The 27,739-nt window shown below is 33.0% G+C and overlaps 1 protein-coding gene across 1 annotated transcript in view; it reads left to right on the forward strand.

Annotated features, from left to right (window-relative positions):
* The window catches only part of LOC114330441 (calpain-A), a 134,812-nt gene that overhangs the window by 81,356 nt on the left and 25,717 nt on the right, over positions 1-27,739 (forward strand). Inside the window, exons 10-12 of the mRNA XM_028279778.2 lie at positions 8,287-8,338; positions 8,398-8,536; positions 21,969-22,090. Coding sequence (XP_028135579.2) covers positions 8,287-8,338; positions 8,398-8,536; positions 21,969-22,090 — 313 coding nt within the window. The remainder of the gene's footprint in view (positions 1-8,286; positions 8,339-8,397; positions 8,537-21,968; positions 22,091-27,739) is intronic.

The raw sequence follows: 27,739 nt of genomic DNA on the forward strand, positions 1-27,739 counted from the left end.
TTATAACGATTTCCGCCTTTTTCCAACTTCCAATCGCCCCTTCGTCCGATTGCTCCATAAGTCTTCTTCTACGTTTCTTTCTCTCAGCTCTATGTCTATTCCTTCTTTCTCGATCTACCTCTTTTTCCCTTTCCTTCCGGTTGCCATTTTAGTATTTCCTTTGGTATTCGTTGTTCATCTATTCTTTGTATATCTACGAAACAGATAACTTCTTTTTGTTGAAAGTGATCACTGATTGCTCGTTTGATTTCCATTAATGCGTTTGTTGGTAATCGTTTCTCGTTTAGATCTTCCTGCTGCTCTTGCAGCTGTATAGAGTGATACTTTTCATATAGTCTCATATATCCTATTTTTTTTACTGATGGATTGGTCCCATAAAATACTGTTTAACATCGTGATACCTTTTCTACCTGACGTATTTTTCTCTTTTATTTTCTTGACTTTGATAACTAGATATTTTTAGTCGTAGTAGTGTTTTATCGTAGTCATCTCGTCTAGCATGAGATCTTTTTGTTCTCCTAAAATACACGAATACACATATGTATCATACTCAATTTATTTTCGGGTCATATGTTTAAATCGTCATCACCTTGAGCCATAGTGTGTGAGTGGCATCCCCATTGTTCTACATTTTTTCCAATGTTTTTAAGCACTATTGAGGTATATTTTAAATAACGTGGGGGAAAGGCAACATCCTTGCTTTAATCCCTTTGGTGTTATAAATCCTGTTGTTATTTTTATCCCTGTTTTTATTTTTATGGACTTATTGTATATAGCACTTTGGCGGTTTTTAATAATTCTATATTAATATTCCTACTTTCCATTGATGCCACAGCTTGTTCAGTGGAATGTTATCGTAGGCTTTCCGCAGGTCAATGAACAACATATGAATTTCTTGATTCAATCGGTGCCATCTTTTTTTTTCGATTATCTGAGTTAAGGAGAAAATGTGTTCCATAGTAGATCGACCCGTACGAAATCCTGCTTGTTCTTCTTTTCCAGAATCTAAATATTTTTTCTCGATTTGATTCTTCAAAACCTTCCCGTATATTCTACTCATAGATCTAGTTATAGCTATTCCTCGTCAATTTTCACAAATTATTTTATCATCCTTTTTATGTATACGAGTAGTACTGAGATATGATGTTTTCCATTCCCTAGAGATTTCGTGTATCTATGCATTTTTGAAATAGCTGCCGAATATGTTCGTAAAATTTATTCGTTCCGTACTTAAACAATTCTCCCGGTTTAACCCCTGGTCCAGGTGCTTTTCCCCTCTTCACCTGCTTACATACATTTTTAATATCTTCTGTTGTTATAATCTTATTGGTGACCCTACTATTGCAATTTTATCTTAGTTTTGGTTTCAATGCTGTTGAAAGTCACCTCTATGCTCTACTAAAAGTTCTTTGAAATACTCTTACCAGTCTTCAGATTATATGCTCTCTATACGAAATCTCTCTCGTTATAGTATATTTACTTTAGAAATGTAGTTTGTCACAACTACCACTAAACTTTTGGGTTTGTATCTAGATAGTAATATGAGCTGGGAATCTGAAATTAATCACGTTTGCAAAAAATAAATAGTAGCTCTTACGCAATTTTACAATAAAAAAGTTTTTTTACAATTGAACAGTTACTGAATATTTATTATGTAATTGTGTATTCTCACTTAGCCTATAATATAAATCTTTTGGGTAGTGCTGTGAATGCTACAAGAGTGTTTGTCTCTCGGAAAAGGATCATCATCATTCTCTTTGCCTTATCCCTATGAGGGGTCGGCTTCCCCAATTGCATTTCTCCAAACAATTCTATCTTGGGTCATATCAATGTTAATCCCATTTACCGACATGTCCTGCCTTATCGTCCCCTCCCAGGTCTTCTTTGGTCTTCCTCTCCTGTATGAATGCTACCCTGTAGTTTCGCTGTTATCTGGTCCAAAGCTAATGAGAATAAATAAGGACTAAGCACCGAGTCTTGGTGCAATCCTACTTTCACCTGAAATTTACCAGTCTCTCCCACGCCTGTCCTAACACTAGTCGTTACTCCCTCATACATATCTCTCACAATCTTTACATATTCGCCAGGGACTCCTTTCTAATTGAGTGCCCACCCCAGAATCTCTCGAGGAACTCTATCATATGCTTTCTCAAGATCAATGAATACCACATGAGCGTTGGTCTCTTTATTCCTGTATTTTTCCATCAGTTGCCTTACAATGAAAATTGCATCTGTTGTTGATCTGCCCTGCATAAAACCAAACTGATTATCGGATATTTCGGTTTCTTCACTTATCCGTCTATCAATTACTCTCTCCCACATTGTCATGGTGTGGCTAAGTAGTTTTAAAGCCATGCAGTTTGTACATTGTTCTTTGTTTTTGTAGACAGGTACTAATATACTGCTCCTCCATTCGTCTGGCATTTGTCCAACTTCCATAATTCTATTAAATAGATCTGCTAGCCAACTTATTCCTGTCTCTCCTAATGCTCTCCATACTTCCCCAGGAATATCATCTGGTCCGACTGCTTTTCCTTTCTTTATATTTTGAAGCGCTTGAGCCACTTCCTCGTTTGTTATTCAGGTAACCATTGCTGTTACTGTCTCCGTTAACTCCACAGGCTCTCTGTCAAATTCTTCATTTAATAAACTGTCCAAATACTTTCTCCATCTCTTTTTGACATCCTTTTTGTGAATTAGTATTTTATTATTTTCATCTCGGATACATCTAATCTGATTAAAATCTCTTGCTTTCTTTGTTCTCTGTTTGGCTATTTTATATATCTTTGCTTCGCCTTCCCTGGTATCAAGTTGATCGTATAGGTTTGAATACGCTTCTGCTTTAGCTTTTGCTACTGCTACTTTCGCTTCCTTTTTGGCGAATATATAGTTTTGAAGATGTATGTCCGATTTGGTTTCTTGACATTTTATATATAATTTTCCCTTCTCTTTTATTTTTCCTTGTACTTCATTTGTCTCTTAGAAGAGGATAATTAGATTAATTTTTAATTTGCCATATCGGTATTCATGTCGACAATATTTTAAAAAATATAACATTTTAACAGTACCTTCTATATATATTTTTAAATGTATACTATATGTAAAATCTAATATAACTAAGTTTCATTCAAACTCTTATTATCATCAGTACCCCACTAGACAAAATGACTTCATACACCAGTTAATAGGGAAAAAATCATCGATTTTTTACGTTGACAAAATTTGCACTTTGCTATTACTTACTTTAATTTTACAATAATTTCATAAGAATTACTTATATTTTACTAATTAAGGTATATTATTTATATAAATATACAATAATAATTATAAATTAATCCAACATATTATTTTTAATTTGATAGTATTTTAAACAGGTAAGTTTAATTCTCTTATAATTTCATTTAATGAAACTACATATTAATATTTGTCTAGATAGGTATCTAATAAGTATAAACAATGTTTTTATTCGTTTATTTAAATTAAAATTGGTAACTACTTAATTACTTTTTTTAATTTTCTATTCCCACTTTCTAAATAAATGGTTTTAAAATAAACTTTGAAAAGATTTTTTGTAGGTACGTACTTCACAAAAAAAGTGATATATGATTCTCCTCTGATTTTTTTCTGTTATCATTCATAACAAAAAAAAATATATTCAAATTTATTGATTTGGTAACACAAACAAATTAAGTAGTTGTATAATTAAATTAATTATTATATTGATACATTTACATTTTGAATATTACAATTGATAAAATGAATTTGAGGTTCAGTTTTCAATATCCCTCTGTCTTCTTTAGACGTCTTCTTGAAATATTTAATCTTAAAATTTATCAGTTTGTTTAAATATTGCTACCAAAATAATATATAAATTTTATTCTAATAATTGAACTTAAAAATACATAATTAAATAGTGCAAAAATACTATTTATACTTATTAGATGCCTACCTAGACAAATATTAATATCTTCATTAAATTAAATCATAATAAAACAAAAATTTGTTTTTTAAAAACTATTAAGGACTTTTAAATACTTTTTAATTATTTCAAATAAAAAAATTAATAATGTATTGTAATAATTTATAATTATTTTATATTTATATAAAAAATATACTTTACTTAATAAAATTTAAAGAATTTTTACGAAATACTTGTAAAATTCAAAAACATTTATAGTAAAATTGAATCAATTGATTTTCACGGGATTTTACAATTTTCCCGGAAGGTGAAATTTGCAATTTTTTTGTTATTTTCTTGAGCTACCCCAGTTAAAAATAAGAAGGTTCCACGTGCTATGGAAGGTGATAATATATTGTAATTTTTTTCCAAAAAAGGAAGCGAAGCTCGAACAGTTCCCACCTTCACTTTCGTTGGTGGTGTTTCACGAGTACCATCAGTTTAACGGGTTATAAGTTTTTATTATTTCACTGCATATGCAATCTATAAACTGGATCATAAAATATAGATTCCCATATATACAATATGTTCAATATTCAGCCTTTAATGCTTATAAACAATGCAAAATTTTATTCATTAAAAAAAATACTAACTTGATTCCTATTGGTCATATAAAATTATTTTTTCCTTTTTAATATGTATTTTTTCACCAGATTTTCAGTGAGCCTACATGCAAGCGTGTGACATAAAAACTGTCAAAGTTATTCTAATTGTTTATAACCTAAAATGTAAGGTCTTTTTCAAATGTTTTTTTTTAATAACAATTTTAATAAAATGTTATTTTTTTAATATACCTGAAAACTAGAGCCTCGGATAATTGATTGCAATTTGCTCAATATCTCTCGAGTCACTGTTGGGACAAGAAGAGTTGTATAAACAATTGCTCTCTGGGATAAACAAATTGAATAACTTATAAACTATTTAGTCGATCTGGTTGAAATTTAGCACACTTAAATAACCCATTAAATAGCACAATAAATAGTTAAATTATTTATCATCATGCAAAAAGTAAAGTTATTAATATTTATAAATTAGTCCAAAAATGAGTGTTTTTTTGCAATTATCTAGGTCAATTGTTTATGTATATGAGTATGAGTACTATCAAATTAAAGAACCTTTTAAGATCTACAACACTTATTTAAAACATTTTTTCTAAAATGAACAAGAAACGTTTTATAGTCAAAAAACTGAGTTTTTCATTTTTTGTAACTGTTTAAAAAAAGAAGAAGAAAAATTAGATGTAGGAACGTCTTATGTCTTTACGGAATTATCATTACATCAGTTATCTCTCATCTACCGTTTAGCACCTTCAAAACCCTGTTTTTTCATGTTTTATTCCCTATTAACTGGGGTATCATAAGACTACCAAAATATAGTACAGTACGAAACGAAAAATCCCAGTATTATATGGGTACAAGACTTTTCAATCATCTTTCCAATTGTATTAGATCTGAAATAAACCCAAATAAATTTCGAGGCAAACTAAAATCGTACCTATTGCAAAATTGTTTCTATTAGTATAAGCGAATTATTTAGTATAAGCGAAACTATTTAGTATAAGCGAATATATGGGTGATGTAAATAATTAATTCTATGTACTGTCTGTATTTTATCTTATAATAATTTTTAAGTGATATTTTATATATTATGTATATATTTGTATTTTTAAATTGACGTATCCTATAACATGTAAATGATCTTGCAGGACAAATAAATTATTCTATTCTATTCATACAACACATTATTCTTTAGGTACCGTCTCCTTTAAGGAAGTTGGTAATCATCACAGCTATTTTCACTTTTGAGGTTGCAGCTCTGAACAAGTCGATGGAACTGAAATTATACCACATTCTCAGATTGTTGAGCCAGGAGATGCGTCTTCTTTCAATACTTCGGTTTTCCCTGTATTTTCCCTGAATTATGGTTTGGAGCAACACATATTTATCCCTTCTCATAATGTGTCCGATTGTAACTTTCTTATCTTAATCATATTCAGGATTTCCTTTTCCTTTTTCATCTTTCTGAGGTCGCAAACATTTGCTATTCGGCCTACGCAACTTATTTTTAATATTTTTCGGTAGGTCCACATCTCAAATGCTTCAAGTCGATCGCTTCTTTCTTTCTTTAAGGTCCAGGCCTCCGCCCCATACAGCAGCACAGAAAACATATATGAACGTAATATTCTTATTTTGAAAAAAACTACAGTAGTATTTTGTATTTTGACAACGGCACCCGATTTGGGCGTCGAAACGTTAATAAAAATCATTTTTTAATAATATTGTGGCTTATTTCCCATTATAAATAGTTAAAATAGTATGATATATACGTCAAAAAATCATAATTTAAAAATAAAAATCGATCTGTTTCAGGATGTTTCCTTAAAGTCGCTGACTTACGAAATAACAAAACTCTAAACATTTGCACCATACTGTATAGTAATAAAAGTCTACTAATACATTGATCTGATCTTCTGAAATTAATATAATTATTTCAGTAGGAATTATGTGAAGTCCCGCAATTTTATTAGATTCTGCCAGATTTATTGCATGTATTATTTTTCAGCTTTAGTTATATTTGGACCTATATCATGCTCCTCGCAATCGTACATGCTTTTTATTGTGTTCTGTCGTCCTCAAACAATTCTTGAACGAATTCTTTCTATCTGTTTAGTTTGCCTTGATATCAGGTATTATTTTACCATTATTCGTATCAACCAGGGTGTTACTATTGTTGGATCGTCGTATACCTCCTAATTCTGTAATTTTTTTGTGCAATTCAAAACTATCACAATTTATCTGTAGTTCTTCTCTTTCTGAACATTTGTCGTTGTACCTCTTGTCAGGGCCCCCCTAAGGGCTGCTGGCGCCTGTATGCAAAAAAGGATTTTTACGCCCCTTAGGCATTTGGGTTCATGTTTATTTGTTTATTTTTTTAGAAGGTAGGTCGATAGGTAGGTACTTGAAATAAAGCAAACAACTGAAGTTTAGAAGTCATAATAAGTTTTAATGAGTTTTCCCCGAAAAGTGCTTTACTTTTTTGGTTATTTCACGTTGAAATATTCGATTTGGAATTTGAAGAATAAGAACGTTTTTCTCATGAGCTCCAATTTTGCTTTTACTAGGTCTCTAGACTTCATGAATAGGTACACCATTTTTTTCATTTTTTATAAGCTACATTTTTGATAACAATATTTTTTAATAAAACACTTAATTTTTGAGTTATTTACGAAAAACCGTCTAAAAACATGTTTTTTTTGTTGAGAAATAAACATTATCGCAAATAACTCAAAAAGTCTTGATTCAGTTACAAAACTCTATAGAACAAAACTTGCTTAGAATTAGTCAGTTTATCCATTTCTGGACTTATTTTAAACCTACATCTTTTCACCATCGAGAAGGGGTAATATTCACCCCTCAAGCAAAAGTAACCAACGACACAAGTCCAACTTTGAAGTGGAGGGTAAGGATAGAACCTTGAACCTACATACAAATTTTTGTGAAATTCGTTGGTCACCGTGAAAATTACACGATATCGCCGTATTTTACGTCCATTTACTGGGCTATAGGTATAATAGAAAAATAAAAAATAGCTATTTTGGTAGTAAGTAGCGATATTTTCTGAGACTTTGCTGTTGCAAATTCATCAATTACATCTCTAACATTTATACATATTATCAAAAGTTTCTTGTTCAATTGCTAATATTGCTAGGCCCAGGCAATCGTTCTTGAATCATTGTCCTAATGATGTTTAACTTTGAAAAAGATCGCTTGTCAGCAACTAAAGATACAGGTAATGTCAAAAGAATTCTTAGTGAAATGCTTAAGTTTGGAAGGTTGAAGATTAAATTGTTTTCAAATATATGTTGTAAAATACTTAAAGGGGTCAGTATCATCAGGTAATGAAAATAACTTTTTAATTTCATTAAACAAATCATTGGAGTCTATACCAATCCTTATTATCCTGATCTGTCAGTCATTCCTCAAGAACAAAACAACGTTTTAAAAGATCGCTGTCACTTAATTTAAATATGTTTCGTTTGTATTTATACCTAATCCTATTTAATTTCTCAACTTTTGTTTTAAAATTAATTTTCATTTTTTTTGCAAATTATTTTTCAATGTTTGACCCTGGGTTTTGGCGCACCTAAAGGATGGCGTCCGTGTGTATTGCACACTTTGCACATATATGTTAGCGGGGGTCCTGCCTCTTCTCTTTAACTACCCTCTCTGTGCATGTATATGTTGACAAACTACATTTCTTTAAAGTGAATACACCTATTATAATATGCTTTTGCTTATAATAAAATAATTAATAAATTTCTTTTTTAGTGAACACGAAGTAGATGTTCGATTGATAGATCCAACAGTACCATTAGGAGGGGTAGGCATATATTTTTATTGATCAATCAATACAATTAGCTTTATTAATTTCTTTTATAGTTACGTGCACCTGTAGACGCAGTAGATGGTGCGGCTGCCGATAAAGGAATAAAACATGTATTCGAGAACTATGCTGATAAAGAATTAGAAATAGGTTGGAAGGAACTAGTATCTATACTAGAACTTCTTTTCTCAACAGGTAAATCTTTATACCGAGAGGTAAATACATACTACCTGTGCAATATTGTACAAACAATTAATTTTATTAATCTTCTGTATACAGGGTGTAACAAAAATACAGGTCATAAATTAAATCACATATTCTGGGACCAAAAATAGATCGATTGAACCTAACTTACCTTGGTCCAAATGTGCACATAAAAAAAGTTATAGCTCTTTGAATTTACAAAATGAAAATCGATTTTTTCCTATATATCGAAAACTATTAGAGGTTTTTTATTGAAAATGGACATGTAGTATTTTTATGGCAGGAACATCTTAAAAAATAATTATAGTAAAATTTGTGTACCCCATAAAAATTTTATGGGGGTTTTGTTCCCTTAAACCCCCCAAACTTGTGTGTACGTTCCAATTCAATTATTATTGTGGTACCATTAGTTACACACATTATTTTTAAAACTTTTTTGCCTCTTAGTACTTTTTCGAAAAGCCAGTTTTTATCGAGATAGTTTGAAAATTTGTCAAATCTACCACATATTTGTATATGGTTAAGTACGATTATAGAGACTTGGTAATAATATGAAAATTTAGTTATAATTTACATTTTTAGGTATCTTCTAAAAAAGAAGCCACATCTCAATAAAATGTACCTTATCGAAAAAATATTAAGAGGCAAAAAAGTTTTAAAAACAATGTCTTTAACTAATGGTGCCGCAATAATAGTGTAATTGGAACGTACACAAACATTTGGGGCGCTTAAAGGAACAAAATCCCCATAAATTTTTTTTGTAAACATATTAAAAAGAAGCAGCATCTCGATAAAAACTGGCTTATCAAAAAAATACTAAGAGGAAAAAAAGTTTTAAAAATGATGTGTTTAACTAATGGTAGCACAATAATAATTAAATTGGAACGTATACACAAGTTTGGGGGGTTTAAGGGAACCAAACCCCCATAAAATTTTTATGGGGTACACAAATTTCACTATAATTTTTTTTAAAGAAGTTACTTCCCTAAAAATGCTACTTGTTCATTTTCAATAAAAAACCTCAAATAGTTTTCGATATATTGGAAAAAATCGATTTTCGTTTTGTAACTTCAAAGAGCTATAACTTTTTTTAGGTGCACATTTGGACTAAGGTAAGTTAGGTTCAATCGATCTATTTTTTGTCCCAAAATATGTGATTTAATTTATGACCTGTATTTTTGTTACACCCTGTATAATAGTTATTTATGTACCAAGGGTGTTATTAAAAAAATGATTACGCACGGAGAGCAACAAATCCAGCCAGAGAGCTTCTGGCTTGAGGGATGGATGTCGTTCGATGGCGTAATCATCCGGTAACGCCAGTGGTACATACAAGATTTTACTTTTCACTTCACATAATATAAAAAGTAAAGTTGAGACGTTTTTACTTTTTATTTTACTGCACCTACAAAACATACAGTGACGAGTGCGCTAAAAACTGGCAAAATAACGCAAAACATGGAAAACATAATACGCTGTGCAATAAAAAGAGATAAAACTATCAGAGGTGGGAAATGATCGTCATAGAAGCCTATAAATTTACATTACATTATTTGATATTCTCCCACCTTTAGACGTTAGCTTAAGAGCTAGTTACTTATCTTCAGTCATTATTACACGTATGACGTTTAGTACTAATTAATATTTTTTACTAAAATATTGTGTTAATTTATTCAATCAATTGTTCTAATCTAGGCAATTACAATAGAATGTTTTTCGACGTTTTACGTAGAATTATCACTGAAGTCAACTAGCCAAGTACTTAGAAGAACTAGCTTTATCTCAAACGATCTCACAAATTAATATTTTTCCATCTTTTGCGTTATTTTGTCGGTCCTTAGCGCACTCATCGTTGTATATGCATATTTATAGTGATCTAAGACAAATAAAATGTTATTAAAAGCAACAGTAGACTATGACATATTATATTTATTGACTATGAGAAGGCCTTTGATCGAGTCCAACATCACAAATTAATTAAAATATTAAAGGATAAAGGAGTTGATAGTCAAGATGTACGAATCATAGAAAAATTATAATGGCGCCAAACAGCGACAGCTTGCATAAATGGAAAATCCACAGAAATATGCAAAATACAAAGAAGTGTCAGACAGGGTTGTATACTGTCCCCACTGTTATTCAATTTATATTCAGACAGAATATTTAAGGAAACGCTGCATAATTTGGAATGGGGTGTGAAAGTTAATGGAATTCTGATAAATGCAATCAGATATGCAGACGATACCGTTATTTTAAGTGATGATATGAATGGATTACAACACCTTTTAAATGCCATTGACACAGTGGGAAGAGAGTTTGGCCTAAATATAAACTGTTCAAAAACAAAATACATGGTATTTAGCCGTTTGACCCATCAAGATTCACGGTTATATGTTGATGGTCATATAATTCAAAGAGTACCCAGTTTTAAATATCTTGGTTGTCATATTACTGAACAACTAGATCCAGATAAAGAGATAAAAAATGTAGAATCGAGATAGCCCGCACGACATTTTTAAAAATGAGGTCATTCTTCTGTAATGATACCTGCAACTTCAACTTCGAAAGCACATCATTAAGTGCTACATTTGGTCAGTCCTCTTGTATGGTGTCGAAGCATGGACATTAAAAATATCCACCATTAACCGTTTGGAGGCCTTTGAAATGTGGCTGCACAGGCGTATACTGAAAATACCATGGACGGCTATGCTGACAAATGTGGCAGCCCTTAAGAGAGCAAATGCTACCCGCGAGCTGCTTGATAACATCAAACATAGAAAGATGGCCTATTTTGGACACGTAGTAAGGGGAGACCGGTATAATATTCTTCAACTTATCATGATGGGTAAAATCGAAGGACGCAGAGGAATTGGTAGAAAGCAGGCCTCTTGGTTGAAGAATATCCGGGAGTGGACAGGAATAAAGAAAGCAGAACACCTATTTAGAATAGCTCGAGACAGAGACAGTTTCGCCATGTTAATCGCCAACGTCAAGGGGACTTGATAGGGCACGTTAAGAAGAAGAAGTCTATGACAGTTGTTGATATTTTGAAATTTATTGATTATATTATTATACTAAAAGTTAAACAATTAGTAATGCACGTTATAGATTTAATGACATCATAACCCACTGATACAAACTTGACGGCAAACAAATTCAATTCATTTTTCCTCATATCGTGGGCGTACTGGGAAAATTCACTAACTAACAAAAGTAACGTTTTGAGAAAAACGCATTTAAACATTATTATACCTTACCTCTTAAAAATCGGGTATACTGGCTGTTTAAGTTGTGGTACCTGGATATGAAATTGGAGGGTGTTAACCGCAGGTGGTGTGCACATACATGTACATAAAAATATTTGGAAAAACATTATTTTATTCATGAAAGCTTAGAAAAAGATGGAGTTAGTTGATTTTCTTTGTCATTGAATATAAAGATTTAGGCACGGGGGATGACGAATTTGGAGATATATGGTTTTTCCTGTTAACTATTGATGTTTGTGGATTTAATGGTGTTAAAATATCAAATTTGAAAAAAATGGAGTTAGTGGATTTTCCCAGTACGCTCACGATGTATTAGTTTTTTTCCTACCGTTAGGTTTAGCAGGAAAGCGCTGTTGCCGAATAAAAAACATATGTGTATTTACGAAAACAGCTACCGGTTACACTGTTTCTTTTTGTCTTTAAGATAACAAACTATAGAGAGATTTTGCACCTCTTAAAATAACCGCTGATTTTGGCTCCGCTATGGTTAACTTTATTAAGCATAACGATTACGGCAACGTTAAAAAGCAGAGTTTTTGCAGCTTGTCAAGTAGGTTTTTCGTGTCATCGTTATCGTTATTTAAACATAACCTCACTTCACAACGTTACTGTAATTTCAAGCATATACTTGAACAGTTTTTGATATTTTTATTTATAGGTAATCAAAATTAGAATCTATGTAAATATAATTTTACTGATTTTTTTTTACATTATGGCAGCAAAGCATTAACCATTACTATAACGATAACGATAAGCACTACTTTAAACCTCCGTAAATTACGGAATCCCTTATGTTTAATAACGATAACGGATCATATATTCGCTACTGCGCAGACGTAGTATAACGATAACCATAATGGAATTGCAAAATAAGAGGTGCAAAATCTCTCTTATGACAAAGATAACTATCTGTAATAAAAGTGCCATAAAAAGTCATGTTATAATAGAGAACGTTATGTAAGACTTTTGTTCCTTTATTTTTTTCTTCTTCTTTTATGGCCTTTGGGAGATGTGTCCATTTAGCCAGCAACTAAACCTACCATACAACAAAACTATTACGAACCTAACCGACCAATCAAGAATAGGGAAGGGAAAGAGTTAAAAAATAAACTGTCGTTATAATTTAAACTAAATAAATTAAATATAATTTGAAAATACTAATTTGACATTATATTTAACCTCCAATATTATGACAGACGTCAGTTACCATTTACAATTTCTCCAAGTATAATAATGACCTCATATAAATTCGTCACTAATTCTACCCAATGAAATGCTCACTGTAACATGAATGACATGTCAAAAAAAATCTGATTATTCCCTACACCTATAGTCCGTTCTTTAACGGTAAAATATTGCAAAACCTCTAAATTTTAAAGAACCGCTTGGATTGACAGGAAATTTGGCATACACATAGCTAACAAATCAAAGAAAAAAAGTGATATTGTGCCGATATGTGCTTTTGCCCTGGGAGTGGGTTTCACCCCAAGAGGGTGTGAAACCCACTCCTAGGTGTGGGTTTCACACCTGGGAGTGACCCAACACTATTGTGTTGGGGTGAAACCCACCTCAACACAATAATGTCCACAACAACTTATTTAAAAAATATTCGTCCAAAGAAAGTCAGGAAATCGATAAACTGGCTAATTTTAAGTAACTTTTGCTCTATAGAGTTTTTTCACTAAGTCAATACTTTTCGAGTTATTTGGCAGTGAATATGTTCATTTTGTCAACAAAATAACCACGCTTTTAGACAGTTTTTCGCAAATAACTCAAATAGTAAGTATTTTGTCGAAAAACATTCTTAGCAAAAATATCGCGTGTAAAAAATTAAAGAAAATGGTGTATATATCACGTCTCTACACCTAGTAGAAGCAGAGTTATAGCTGATGAAAAATAGGTTCATATTCGTCAAATTCCAAATGGAATATTTTAACGTGAAATAACCAAAAATGAAGCACATTTCGGGGAAAACTCATTAAAACTTATTTAAAGTGTTTAAAAAAAGTCACATTTTTGTTTTATAAAAAAAATTCTAGCATCAAAATTAAACAAGTTACGCTCAAAATAAAGTTAGTCCCTTTTGGTTTTGGTAAAAAAATCGAGAAAATCACCCCCTAATTAGTATCTTAAATGAACTTAACCGTTACGACTTCACAAGTTTCTTGACTCGTGTATATATTGTTTATATGATCTGTAAGTTTCATCGGTTCAAAGACCTTATTATTGAAAGGGCTGTAGTTAAAAGGGGTTGAACGAGTCACTGACCACGAATGTATGCAAATTTAGAAACACCAAATCTCAATCAATTTTTGTCTAACAGAAAAACAAAAAAATAATTGATATTCAGAAAAGCAAATCTGACTTTTTTTGTTTTTCGAGATTTTTGGTATCTCTAACAATTTTTAAGTTATTTTGAAAAAAAGCATATTTTTCAAAATTTTAATTTTTAAACATTTTACTTTGAAACCAAATTTTTTCAAAAATAAGCTCTTTAAATCGATGAAACTTACAGATCATATAAACACAATATAAGTAAAATAATTTGTGGAGCGGTAACGATTAATTTCATGTAAGTTGCTAGTTAGGGGGTAGTCTTCCCGATTTTTTTTTGCAAAAACAAAAGGGACCAACTTTATTTTGAGCGTAACTTGCTTAAATTTAAAGCTAGATACTTTTTATAAAACAGAAATAAAGCTTTTTTTAAACACTTTAAAAAAGTTATAATGGGTTTTTTCCAAAAACTGCTTAATTTTTGGATATTTTACGTCGAAATATTCTATTTGAAATTTGGTGAATATGAATATATTTTTCATTGGCTATAACTCTGGTTCTACGAGATCCAGAGACCTAACGCGTACACCATTTTTTTAACTTTTTTATATGCTATATTTTTGGTAAGAACGTTTTTTTTTTGGACAAAATACTTACTTTTTGAGTTATTTGAGAAAAACCGTCTAAAAATGTGGTTATTTTGTTGAAAAATGAACATATTCACTCGCAAATAACTCGAAAAGTGTTGACTTGACGAAAAAGCTCTATAGAACAAAAGTTACTTAAAATTAGTCAGTTTACCCATTTCCGGACTTATTTTGGACATATATTTTTTCACCCCCAAGAGGGGGTGAAAGTTACCCCCAAAAAGCACACATTGACACAATATCACTTTTTTTCTTTGACATGTGACCTATACGTATGCCAAATTTCATGTCAATCCAAGCGGTTCTTAAAAATTTAGAGCAAAAACCGTGAAAGAATGGACCACTATATTTTTTTCAAATTTAGAATATGACAACAAGGGGAAAATTACGTGCATTCCTTATTGTTTGACTTTTCCTTTATGTAGTTGTTAGTTGGATTTATATTCAGTTATCGATTTACCAGAAAATATTCGAGAAAGTGCAATTAAGTATAGGTATTTATGGCCACTTCAATCTAGGCCATTGTACGACAAAAAGTACAAAACATTTCACTGAAAATGGAAAAATAACATAGCTGACATAAATGAGACCACAATATTGGCACATTTTCATAACAGAGCTTTATAGGCCATAACGCCTGCTTATTATGCCCTAGGACAGCGGTTCTCAACCTTTTTGAGTGATGTACCACCTATAGTTATTTTGTTTTATTTTTGGTATGCTTATTTTCATGAGCATTTTTCAGTGCGTCACAAATGATAGAAAAAAAGGTAAGTCAGTGATAATATACATTTTAGTGACATGACATTTCAGTTAAATCTGACAGTTGTCACATTTTATTTGCAAGTTGGCATAGAAACAAATCAATTGTGTTTATTGCATTTATAAAATGGTATTTTCTTTGTTTTGTATAGTCTTATAAATTGTACAGATTATATTCGTAGATATATTATATAATTCGTAAATATTTTTTTTCGATTATAGCGCCATCTATTGACAACTAGAATAAATGTTAGAAATGTCACCGATGAAATGTAATCACCGACGACGTGCGTTTTTTTCTGTCACATACAATTTAATGCGTTAGAATGAAATCGAAAAACTGTGACGCACTGAAAGATGTTCATGAGAAAAAGCATACCACCTATATTTTTAAATTGTGTTATCAATACTTACTAAGTACTATTTTAATTTTTTCTGTGTTTTGTGTACCACCGCCAATAATGGTATGTACCACCAGTGGTACATGTACCACACATTGAGAACCGCTGCCCTAGGATATTCTTCTTTTTTTGGTGCCTATTCGTTTCGAATAGTGGCGATCATTCTGGCTATAATTATTTTATTAACTGATGTTTTAAATAAATTAGTTGTTGTTGTGGGGAACAATTTTCTGAGGCTTTTTAATCATGATACTCTTCTTCTTCAAATTCCTCGCTTTCCGAATATTTTGCCATGAAGGATTATTTTCAGTAATCTGTATTTAGTGCCGTTTCTCATTATTTCTCCCTTTATATTACGATCTCCCTTTAATCGTATACATCACCTTTCTTCTTCTTCTACGGCACTACAGCCCAAATTGAGCCTTGGCCTCCTTTATTTTTTGCCTCCACCCTTGCTTGTCTGTGACTGCCCTTCTCCATACACGGACTCCAAAAAGGGCGTATGTGTCGCTGTTTACTGTATCTTCTCAGCGCTTTCTTGGCTTTCCAACCGGTCTCTTTTCCTGCATTCTAGCATTCAGTGCTCTTTTTGGTAGCCTATCCTCTCCCATTCTTATCACATGTCCGGCCCATTGCAATCTTTGTATTCTAATGAAGTCTGACAGGGGTGCTTCCTTATAAAGTTGATAAAGTTCGTTGTTGTATCGACTTCTGAATATTCCGTTTTCCCTCACAGGCCCTAGTATTCTCCTCAGTATACTTTCCTTTCGAATGTGTCGAATTTGTTTTTGGATGTTTCTTGCAGGACCCAGGATTGATTGCCATAGCATGTTATTGGTCGAATTAAAGTTTAATAGATTCTCATAGGAGTTCGAGTTTGGCAAGCGAGGCGAGAGGTCGTGTGGCAGGTGTATTGGCGATAAGGTAATTTCGAATTCGAAACCTATCACAATAAAAACACCGGTTTTTTAAAAGACCTATCGTTATCGATAATCGTTAAACTTAAAAAGCGTTCTTGTGCGAAATAAAAATAAACTTCTAAGTGTATAATAATAATATTTATATTAGTGCTGAGGTTAACATTTAATTTAAAATGGCCAGTGGCGGAACAGGAACAATCCGAAAGGAAACCTATAGAAAGAATGAAGAACTATCTGATAGTGGCGACGAAGAATCTAAGAAGAAAAAATATAAAGAAGATAAATTATATTTTGAAAAGAGTAACCTGACGAGACGAACACCGAATAAAAGCAACGACACAAATGAAGAGATGATAAAAATGATGCGGGAAGTTATGTGGAAAAATGATGAAATGATGGCAGAAATAAGAACCATACGGAAAGACCAAAAAGAAACGATGGAATATATTAAGGAGCTGAAAGAAAAAAACGAAAAATTGGAAGAAGGTTTAAAAATGGCAAACAATAGAATAGAACAATTGGAAAAAGATAGACGGAGAAATAATATAGTATTAAAAGGCCTAACACTAGATGCTACCGACGGAAAGCCTGTAAAGGAGTCAGTAGAACACTTCATAGGAAGAAATCTGAAATTAGAGGTCAGACTGAGAGGAGCGGTGAAGATCGGAGACCAAATCTTTGTAGCAGAAATGGAAAACCTAACGGATAAGATGAGTGTACTAAAAAACAAAGGAAAACTGAAAAATCTACAGGGACAAAAGGTGTATATAGAATCAGATTTAACAAGAAAGGAAAGGGAAATACAAGCAAAAATTAGGAAAATGGCAAAAGAAGAAAAAGACAAAGGTAATACTACGAAGATAGGATATATGAAACTGGAGATTAATGGAAAGGAGTGGAAATGGGACCATAATAAAGAGAAACTTATACTAACTCACAGAAATATCGGGGAAGGGACTTCAAAAAACTAAAAGAAAATAATGAGACCGGACCCACAACAATGACAACCAAGGCAATGAATGGGAAAAGCGATAGGGAAAAAGATGATGCAAAGGTAAACAAGGATGAAAATAGGAAAAAGGGGAAAGCTAGATTGCAGAAAAAAGGAGAGATAAAAATGGGAACATGGAATGTGAGAAGCATCAATGGAAAAGAGGAAGAACTGGTAGAAGATATGATAAGACAAAAAATAGAAATACTAGGAATAACAGAAACGAAGATGAAAGGAAAAGGTCTTAAGAAAATACACAAAGGATATTGGTTACTTTGGGTAGGAGCGGATACAAAAGAGAGAGCAAAAGAAGGAGTCGGGATAATAATTGCACCGAATAGACTACAACACGTTATAGAAGAAACATATGTTAACCAGAGAATATTATCGGTGAAAATTAAACTGATGGACGAAGAAATATGGACAATAATAACAGCCTACGGAGTAAATGAAGATGCAAGAAAGGAAGAGAAAGATAAATTTTTCGAGGAGCTCCAAATGCAAATTGATAATGGGGAAGAAAACATAATTGTAATGGGAGATCTAAACGGTAGAGTCGGAAACAACAACAGCGGAATAGAGGAGTGCATGGGAAAAGAAGGAGAAGAAATGCTAAACAGAAATGGTGAAAGAATAATAGAAATATGTATGGAGAATAAACTAGTTATAACAAATACAAAATTTAAACATAAAGAAGTACACAAATACACGAGAGTACAAGACAGCAGAAACGAAAAATCAATCATAGATTACTTTTTGGTAAGCAGCAACAAATGGAAAAGAGTACAGGATACGAAAGTGAAAAGAGGCTCGGAGATTGGCAGTGACCACCATCTAGTAATAATGAGAATGAGAACAACAGAGGAAAAAGAAGAAAAGAGAAGAAAGGTAGTAAATGAAAAAATAAAAAGTTACAAATTAAAAGAGGAAATATATAAGAAGAAATTCCAAGAAAAATTAGATAATACTTTGAAAGGTAGGGCAAAAAATACAAATATAGAAAAAAAATGGGAATATCTAAAAACCAGCATAATCAAAGCAGCTGAGGAAACTTGCGGGAAAGCAAAAATAGCAAACACTAACATGAGGAGAACAGAATGGTGGACGGAAGAAATACGAGAGAAAATAAAGAACAAAAAAGACAAATAGAAAAGATACCTAAGCACAAAACACCCGGAAGATTACGAAGCATATAAAGAAAAAAGGAAAGAGGTTAAAATAGCGGTGAAAGCAGGAAAGGAAAGGTCATGGGAGATATTTGGACAAAAAATGACAAAAAATTATAGGGAAAACCAAAAACTCTTCTACGGCGCATTAAAACAACTCAGACAAAAGAAAGAGCACACGATGCCGAATATAAAAGACAAGAATGGAAACGTACTAACAGAAGAAAAACAAATAATGGAAAGATGGAGAGAACATTTCAAAGAGCTAACTCATGTAGACAAGGACAACATAGGGGAGATACAAGAAAGGAATGAAGAACAACAAGTGGAATCCATAACAAGAGAGGAATTAGAGAAAGCAATAGAAAGAGTAAAACTGGGCAAAGCACCAGGCAAGGATCATATCACCCCGGAAATGATAAAATTCATGGGGACAGAGGGAATGGATAGCATGAAAGAACTAATGAATGATATCATAAATAGAGCAGAATTACCAAAGGACTGGAAGAAAGACATTATATTACCAATACACAAAAAGGGAGACAAGAGAAACTGTAATAATTACCGAGGTATCACCATATCAAGTATCCCTGGGAAGGTATTAGCAAGAATACTAGAGACAAGAATAAAAACACAAATAGAAACAACTATGGAAGACACACAGTGTGGATTCAGGAAGGACAGAAGCACGCAAGACCTAATATTCACATTAAGACAAGTAAGTGAGAAGGTAATCAAGAAAAATAGAGAGATACATATGTGCTTCATTGACCTGGAAAAGGCGTTTGACAGAATCCGAAGAAAGGACGTTTGGAAGACACTAACAGAAAGGGGAGTCGACAGACACATAATAGAAGTAATAAAGGATATGTACAAAAATAATACAAATACAGTAAGAACCAATAACGAGGAATCCAGAGAATTTTCTACAAGTCAAGGCGTCAAACAGGGATGCGTGCTGAGTCCACTGCTATTCTCAGTGGTACTGGATGAAGCGATAAAGAAAGCCAAGAGAAGAATGAGAAAACTAACATTAGGATACTGGCAAATGAAACAGACTCAACTATCGGAGCTACTATTTGCAGACGACATGGTATTGATAGCAGAAAACAGAGAAGACTTACAGAACAATCTTGAAATCCTAGAAGAAGAACTATCAAACATAAATATGAAAATTAATACAGAGAAAACAAAAACAATGATAATTTCAAATACGAGGAAGACACACGCAATAGAATTAGACGGGAAACAACTAGAGCAAGTGGAATATTTTAAATACCTAGGAGTAATAATCGAATCAAATGGTAAACAAGACATGGAAATAAACGAGAGAATGGGACGAACAGGAAGCTTATTTAACACTATGAAAACAACATTTTTTGGGAAAAAAGGGATACCGGAAAAAGTAAAAACGGCAGTCGTTAAATCAGTAGTTAGACCAACAATCATGTATAGCAGCGAGACATGGACATTGACGGGGAGACAAAAATCCAGAGTCAATGCTATGGAAATGAGGTTCCTGAGGAAAATAGCAAACAGAAAAAGGACAGACAAAATACGAAACGAAACAATTAGACAAAACCTAAAACTAGAACCAATCAATGAAAAAATAGTAGAAGGACAACTTAGATGGTTCGGGCACGTGTGTAGAATGTCGAACGAGAGGCTAACAAAACGAGTGTTCGAAACGAGAGTGCAGGGGAAAAACAAAAGAGGGAGACCAAGAGTTATGTGGGTAGATGAAATCAGGAAAGAAGTCGAGAAGAAGGGATTGACATTGGAAAGTGCAAGAAACCTAGCGCAAGATCGGAAAGCATGGAGACTACAATGCCAAACTCAACTCCACCAGCCTTACACCTAAAGGTAGAAAGGCTTAGGACTAAGTAAGTAAGTAAGTAAGATTCTCATATTGTATTTCGGTGGACACTTTTAGACCGAAATATATGGGAGAGAGCAAAATAAGCTCTGTTTGTATGCGTTATTCTCTTCCGTATTTCTCCATCTTCTGATCCGTCGGCATATATTTCTACTCCCAGGTATGTAAAATTTCCAACCGTTTCAATGCCATCTTCATGTATAATGTTTTGTGGGACTATATTTCTTCTCGTCTGAGTCATTATTTTTGTTTTTCTGTGTTAATTTCCAGACCTTGTATTTTTGTTTGTGTTTTTAACTCTGCGTATGTTTCCTGTGCTCCTGTTGATGTTCTACTCATAATATCAATATCATCGGCATAAGCGGCCAGTTGAACCGTTCGGTTGGTCAGTAGGTTTCCTCATCCAGTTTGCATTTGCCTAACCGCATACTCCAGTGCCAGCTTAAACAATGTTGGGGCCAGCCCAACTCCCTGGTGTAGTCCCTGCGAAATTTTGAAAAAGTCTGTCCGGTGGTTTTCTATTCGTACACATGCCTGAGTTTTATCCATTGTGGCTTTAATGTGTCTTATTAGCTTGTGTGGTATTGCCAAATCAGCCAATATATAGTATAGTTTGTTCCCTTTGACTGAGTCGTATGCCTGTTTGAAGTCTACAAACACGTTGTGAACATCAATATCGTGTTCCCATGATTTTTTCAAGATCTGTTTGACTGTAAGTTTTTGATCCAGTTTCTAGCTCTCCAACCACTAGCAGAAAATATTATTGGAGAGTATCAGAGGGGCTTCCGACGAGGAAGATCGAAACTGGATCAAAAATTTATATACGTGATGACTTTATATGCTGTACATAGTAGAGAAATTCCACGGTAATTTTTGCACTACTATACTTTTCTTCCAGTCGTCGGGTATTTTCTCATCTTGCCATATGTCTTTGATGAGCGTTCTCATTATTTCTCCCTTTACATTACGATTTCACTTTAATCGTATACATCACCTTTCATTACAAATTAAACCAACTGTTAACCTCAAAGTTGTAACAAAATTACACGATCTATCTTTTTTATATCAACAAGGTATTTTTAAATTTTTTCTCTGTCATCTAGATGTACTTATTTTGTAGAACAACACATATTTTCAAAGGAACTGTGTCGAAGTATGGTTGCATTAGCGGATACTGACCTTTCAGGAAAACTCAATTTTCAGGAATTCTATGAGCTTTGGGAACAAATTGGAGAATTAAAAGTAAGTACATAATAGTTATTTATGTACCAAGTCAGTAAAGTGACTCTTTATCGAACGAGTCTGATATTATGAACAGAGCGAGCGTTAGCGAGCGAGGCGAATAACAGACGAGTTCGATAAAGAGTCTTTACTGACGTGGTGCATATAAAATTTTATCGCCAACAATTTGATATTGGTTTTAACACTTGCAATTTACAATTTAAGAACTTTTTAAATTTTAGACGTCATGATAAATTCATGACAGTGATGACAGATAACTTTTGCAGGATGACCGCTTACGATTTTTAATCGATAGTTATCAATATTGAATAATTACTAAATAAAGTTTTAATTTATTTTATATGAATATAATTACAAAATACTACAAAATTTCACTTTTTGACATAAATTTATGACAAAAAGATTGCTCGAAACAGCGGAGATGAAAACCCTTCGAAAAATCGATGGTAAGACTCTATGGAACAGAGCTAGAAGTACAGATATACGACGGAGATGCAAGGTGTATAGCATTAATAACTAGGTAAGAAACATAAGAAGAATAGAATGGAATGACCACATAAGCCGAATGACAACAAATAGGGTAGTCAGGACAGCGAGAGACGGTTCCCCAATAGGAAGACGATCAGTGGGAAGACCACGAAAACGAGGGAACGACAACTTACTAAAGGCACATTGAAAAAACAGACAGAGTCATGTCTATACAAAAAGAAGAAGAATAAGAAGACTTACATTGATAATATCGCAAATTATGTACAATATTTTTAATAATTAAAGTAAATAAATTTTAAGTTCACTCAAATACTCGCCATTCGATTACTGCCATCGACCACTTACATTCAATCTCGATTAATTTGATTAATTGGGGCAGGTAAAGTAAAATTCTTTTTTCAGTACAATAAAGTGTTTCTTTACTGCCGCAAATGAGGGCAAATGAGTACAATAATGAATGACTTTAGTGACGGAATATACTAGGTGATTAGATAGTCAACTATCTAAACCAGGGTATTTAGCACTAAAAACACCGCAATCCTGCAACTTTTTGCATTGTGTTCAGGACGATGTCAGGAAAAAGTTTTCTTCTCCTTCTTAGGGTGCCTGTCCGTTCCGAACGCTGGCGATCATTCTGGCTATTATGATTTTGTTGGTTGCTATAGGGAATAGTTGTGTTGAGGTTTTTCTATACCATGCTCTCAGGTTAGCAAGCCAGGATATTCTTCTTCATCCTGTGACCCTTTTTCCTTCAATTTTACCTCGCAAAATACATTGGAGTAGCTCGTATCTGCCTTGATTTCTCATTATCTGTCCCAAGTACTGCAATTTAAGGCCCTTCATGATGTTGACCAAATCTGTAGTTGTGTTCATCCTCCGTAGTACTTTTTCATTCATGACTTTGTTTGTCCATGGTATCTGCAGAATCCTTCTGTACAACCATAGCTCAAAGGCCCGAAGTTTCGAAAAGTTTCCACCTTCAATCTCTATGTTTTTACTCCGTATAGGAGCACTAAGTACACGTAACATTTAAGGAGACTTATTTATGTTTCTAGGGAGAGATTATGGCCCTTTAACACAGAGCTCATGGTCAAGAATGCACTTTTTGCCTTTCCGATGCGACATATAATCTCTAGGGTATTATCCCACGACTCATTGATTATAGTGCCCAAGTAGTTCTATTGTGAGACACGTTCAATCCTTATTTGGTTCACATACAGATTTGCTCCAGTTATGTTTTTCTTACTGATAATCATTAGCTTGGTTTTGCTTGTGTTTATAATATCCAGTCCATATGTTCTACTTGTTTCCGTTATTTTGTTTATCAAGTTTTGTTTCTATGGTATTCTACTATATAAAAAAGTCTACTGTAAAAAAAGTGGGTGGAAATGCAAACTGCATTTTAAAGTGCATCCAAAACTGCATAAACATGTAAAAATAAGCCTATTAAGTGCCAGATTTTGTTAATCGCGTGATTATGGGGTCGCTGAAAACGACTCCACTATTAGAACCGACCTCCGGAGCACCTAGTACGCAGAGTCACTTATAAGGCACGTCATCTGGAGGTTAGAGGGTTATCAACACTAGATTGATATAAACAGATTACTTGGAGGTTTTTGGAGTCAACTAAAAACAAATACGCCATCAGAACTGACCCCGGAGCATCTGGTGTCCAGTGTCACTGCTGGGGCACGTCAGCTTCTGTAGTTTTGAGGGTTTTCGGCATTAAATTGATGCAAATAGATTACTCGGGCTGTGTTTGCGGATACAGAAAACAAATACGCTATCAGAACCGACAGAACTTGGTGCCCAAGGTCACTGCGAAGGTATGTTTTCTTCTGTCATTTAAAGGGTTGTTGGGCACCAGGGTCACCGGCAGTGGCGGTTGGTATATAAGTGCTGCGGAGCTGCAGAACCACCAAAATAATCCAAACAAAATTATTTTGAAAATTAAATAAAAAATATCACTACTTATAAAATCTAAATTCATTTAGATGGTTTTCGTGCATGGCCTCCTTTATTTTAATCTGTCGTCCGTCGCATCTCATGGCGATATTTATTTATTTATTTATTTATTTATAGTACTATACAAATGACCTGGCCTCTTGTGACTAATCCAGGTCGTTTCCTGATGGGATTACAGTAGTTTATCTTTACATTATTATTATTTTAAGAATTTTCTATATTTAACTAATTAACAATAGCCCTAATCTACTACTAATTATGAAAACTACAAATTGTAAACAATTCTAATAAATAATTCTAATGAACAAATAATAACAAATAAACAAAAACCAATAAACAAAATATAAATTATTAATTTTTTTTTTTTTTTGAACATATAATTTTTATAAAAGTGCTCCCATTTCTCATTCTCAGATGAGAAATGCCAGCATTCTTCATCTAAAAATAGTCACGAATAATTTTAAGTGCAGGTCTAATCGACTTTATGATATTCTTAATGGTATTTCGGTGAGCCTCAGACCATTGAGTTTTAAAATTTCAGGCTTTTAGTTTATTTTTTTTTTGTTTGATTAATAATTTTTTTATTTTTGATTTATTTTATTTTATATTTGATATTAATTTTTAATTTTTTATTATATAAATATTTATTTAATTATTCCAATATTTTATTTTATATTTTTATAGGTAATTTTAATTTTTTTTTTTGTATAATTTCTTATTTAAATTCAAAGAGGTTGGATATTATTTACTTGATTTCTTCTTCGTCTAATATTATATAATTCTAATTGTTTCTTTGATATTATGTCCGCTAAATTGTTTAATGTATTAAATAATTCTTCATTTTGTATTATATTTTTTATATTTATGCCAAGAAGGTCTCTTCTCATTCTTTGTAGTTCTTGTGTATTTGTTTGTCTTTCGCAAATAAATACTATGTGTTCTGGTGTGCCTATTTCTCCACATTCACAATATTCATTGTCTTTTAAGTTAAATCTATGTAGGTATGTAGGGTACGGACCGTGCCCTGTAAGAAAATGTATTAATCCTTTTTTTGGGTTAAAATAATTTGGTATATTATTTAAATTTGGAATGAAATTATAGAGACGTCTTGCTTTAGGTGAATTATTCCATTCGTTTTGCCATTTTCTATTTAATATTTCTTCTAATTGTCTTTTTGTTCTGATTTCTATTCCCATTAATTGCATTATTTTTTTATAATTTTCTTTTCTTTGCCAATATCTACATGCACGTTTTTGTGCTTCCAAGTGCATGGGCATTACACCAGTCAAGACTGTTAAAGCTGATGTTGCTGTAGTACTGAAGGCTCCTGTCATTCTAACAAGGAAACCTCTTTGTGCTTTATTCAGTTTTTCAATATTTGTATTATTTGTTAGTCTGTGTGCCCATACACTTGCACCGTACCCTACAATTGAGGCAAGTATCGTACTCAGGTATACGCGCATATGCTGGAACGGAATTCTATATCTAACTCATGGCGATAGCAAGTCCCACTTATTTGACCGGACCGGTGCTACTCCGAGCTGTGAACTGTTAAAGATATCCCCGATAACACCCGCTCAACCCTCGCCTACACTTTTCAGGCGACGACTGAAAGCAATATTTGAGCTGCATTTGTCGCAGTTCGAACTAGTGTGTACAAACCTACGTTTATTGTAATTTTAAATAATCGGTGATCGCGACGCGACGACTGTTAAAATAAGTTGTCCTGCACGTAATTTGGTATTTATATTAAGTATATGAGAATAAAAGTGCTGTTCAGGATGGATGTTATTTATAATTTGATTAATGTTAAGAGATTCTTTAAATATTCTTATGACGAAAAACTAGAATTAAAATGCAAAGGACGTCCTTTGCCGGATATTAAAATCGAAAAAGAAGGATCAAGCCGAGGGAAAAATTACAAACGACAATTTAATTGCGATATTTATACGAGAAATAGTTGGATATGTGGCTGCAACAGAAAAAACGCTCTTTTCTGTTTTCCTTTTGTACTCCTTGGAGGTGATAAGTCATGGACGCAAGTTGGTGTAACAGACTTAGTACATTTAAGTGATAAAATAAAAAAGCACGAAACTTCTAAGCATCATTTGCACAATCAAATGGAATATGCTTTATTAGGCTCCGTGAATATTAAAGAACAGTTAGATTCTGCATACTGGATAAATATTCAAAAATTCAATGAAGCTGTAACAAAAAATAGGTATGTTCTCTCAAAAATTATAGACTGCATAAAATTTTGTAGTGTTTTCGAATTGGCGCTTCGGGGACACGACGAGACACAAACATCCGACAATACTGGAATTTTTCGCGGCCTCATAAATTTTACTGCTGAATTGGATAGAACTTTAGCACAACACTTGGAAGAATCGACGGTTTTTAAGGGCATTTCTAAAGAAATTCAAAATGATATTTTGGACTGCATGTTGGAATTATGCCAGGATAAAATTTTGGAGGAAATTCGGGAATCTCCATATCTAGCTGTCATGGCCGACGAGACTACAGACATTTCAGCAAAATCACAAATGGTTGTAGTATTTAGATATTGTCGAAATGGAGCACCGGTAGAACGATTTTGGACATATTTGGTACCTTCAAAATTAAATGCAGATACTTTAAGCAAAAACATTTTCAGTGTTTTGGATCCTATCCTGGAAAACTCAAATAATAAACTAATTGCTCAGAGTTATGATGGGGCAGCGGTCATGTGTGGACAGCACGCAGGAGTTCAAGCCAGAATCAAAGAAAAATATCCATTTGCTCATTTTGTACACTGTTACGCGCATCAATTAAATTTAATAATGTCTAAGGCTTGTTCCGAAAACTCTCAAGTTAGACTTTTTTTTGGAAATTTAAATGAAATCCCTACCTTTTTTAAAAATTCGCCACAACGAGTGGCAGTTTTAGATAAAATCGTCCAAAAGAAAATTCATCATGGCGCTCCAACTCGCTGGAACTTCAATATTCGAACTGTTAATGTTGTGTTTGAACATCGATCTTCTTTTATCGAATGTATGGAAGAAATAGAAGAATCGTTTGATAAGGCAGCTGTCTGTAGTTCAGCGTCTTCCATTCGAAGAATACTAGTGGATCAAAATTTTGTTTTTTGGTTAACATTTTTCCATCGCATAATGCCACAAGTAGACGTTTTGTATAATGCCCTTCAAAAGACTAAAA

This window comes from Diabrotica virgifera, chromosome 6 (genome assembly GCF_917563875.1).
Source record: "Diabrotica virgifera virgifera chromosome 6, PGI_DIABVI_V3a".
NCBI classification, from domain to species: Eukaryota; Metazoa; Arthropoda; class Insecta; order Coleoptera; family Chrysomelidae; genus Diabrotica; species Diabrotica virgifera.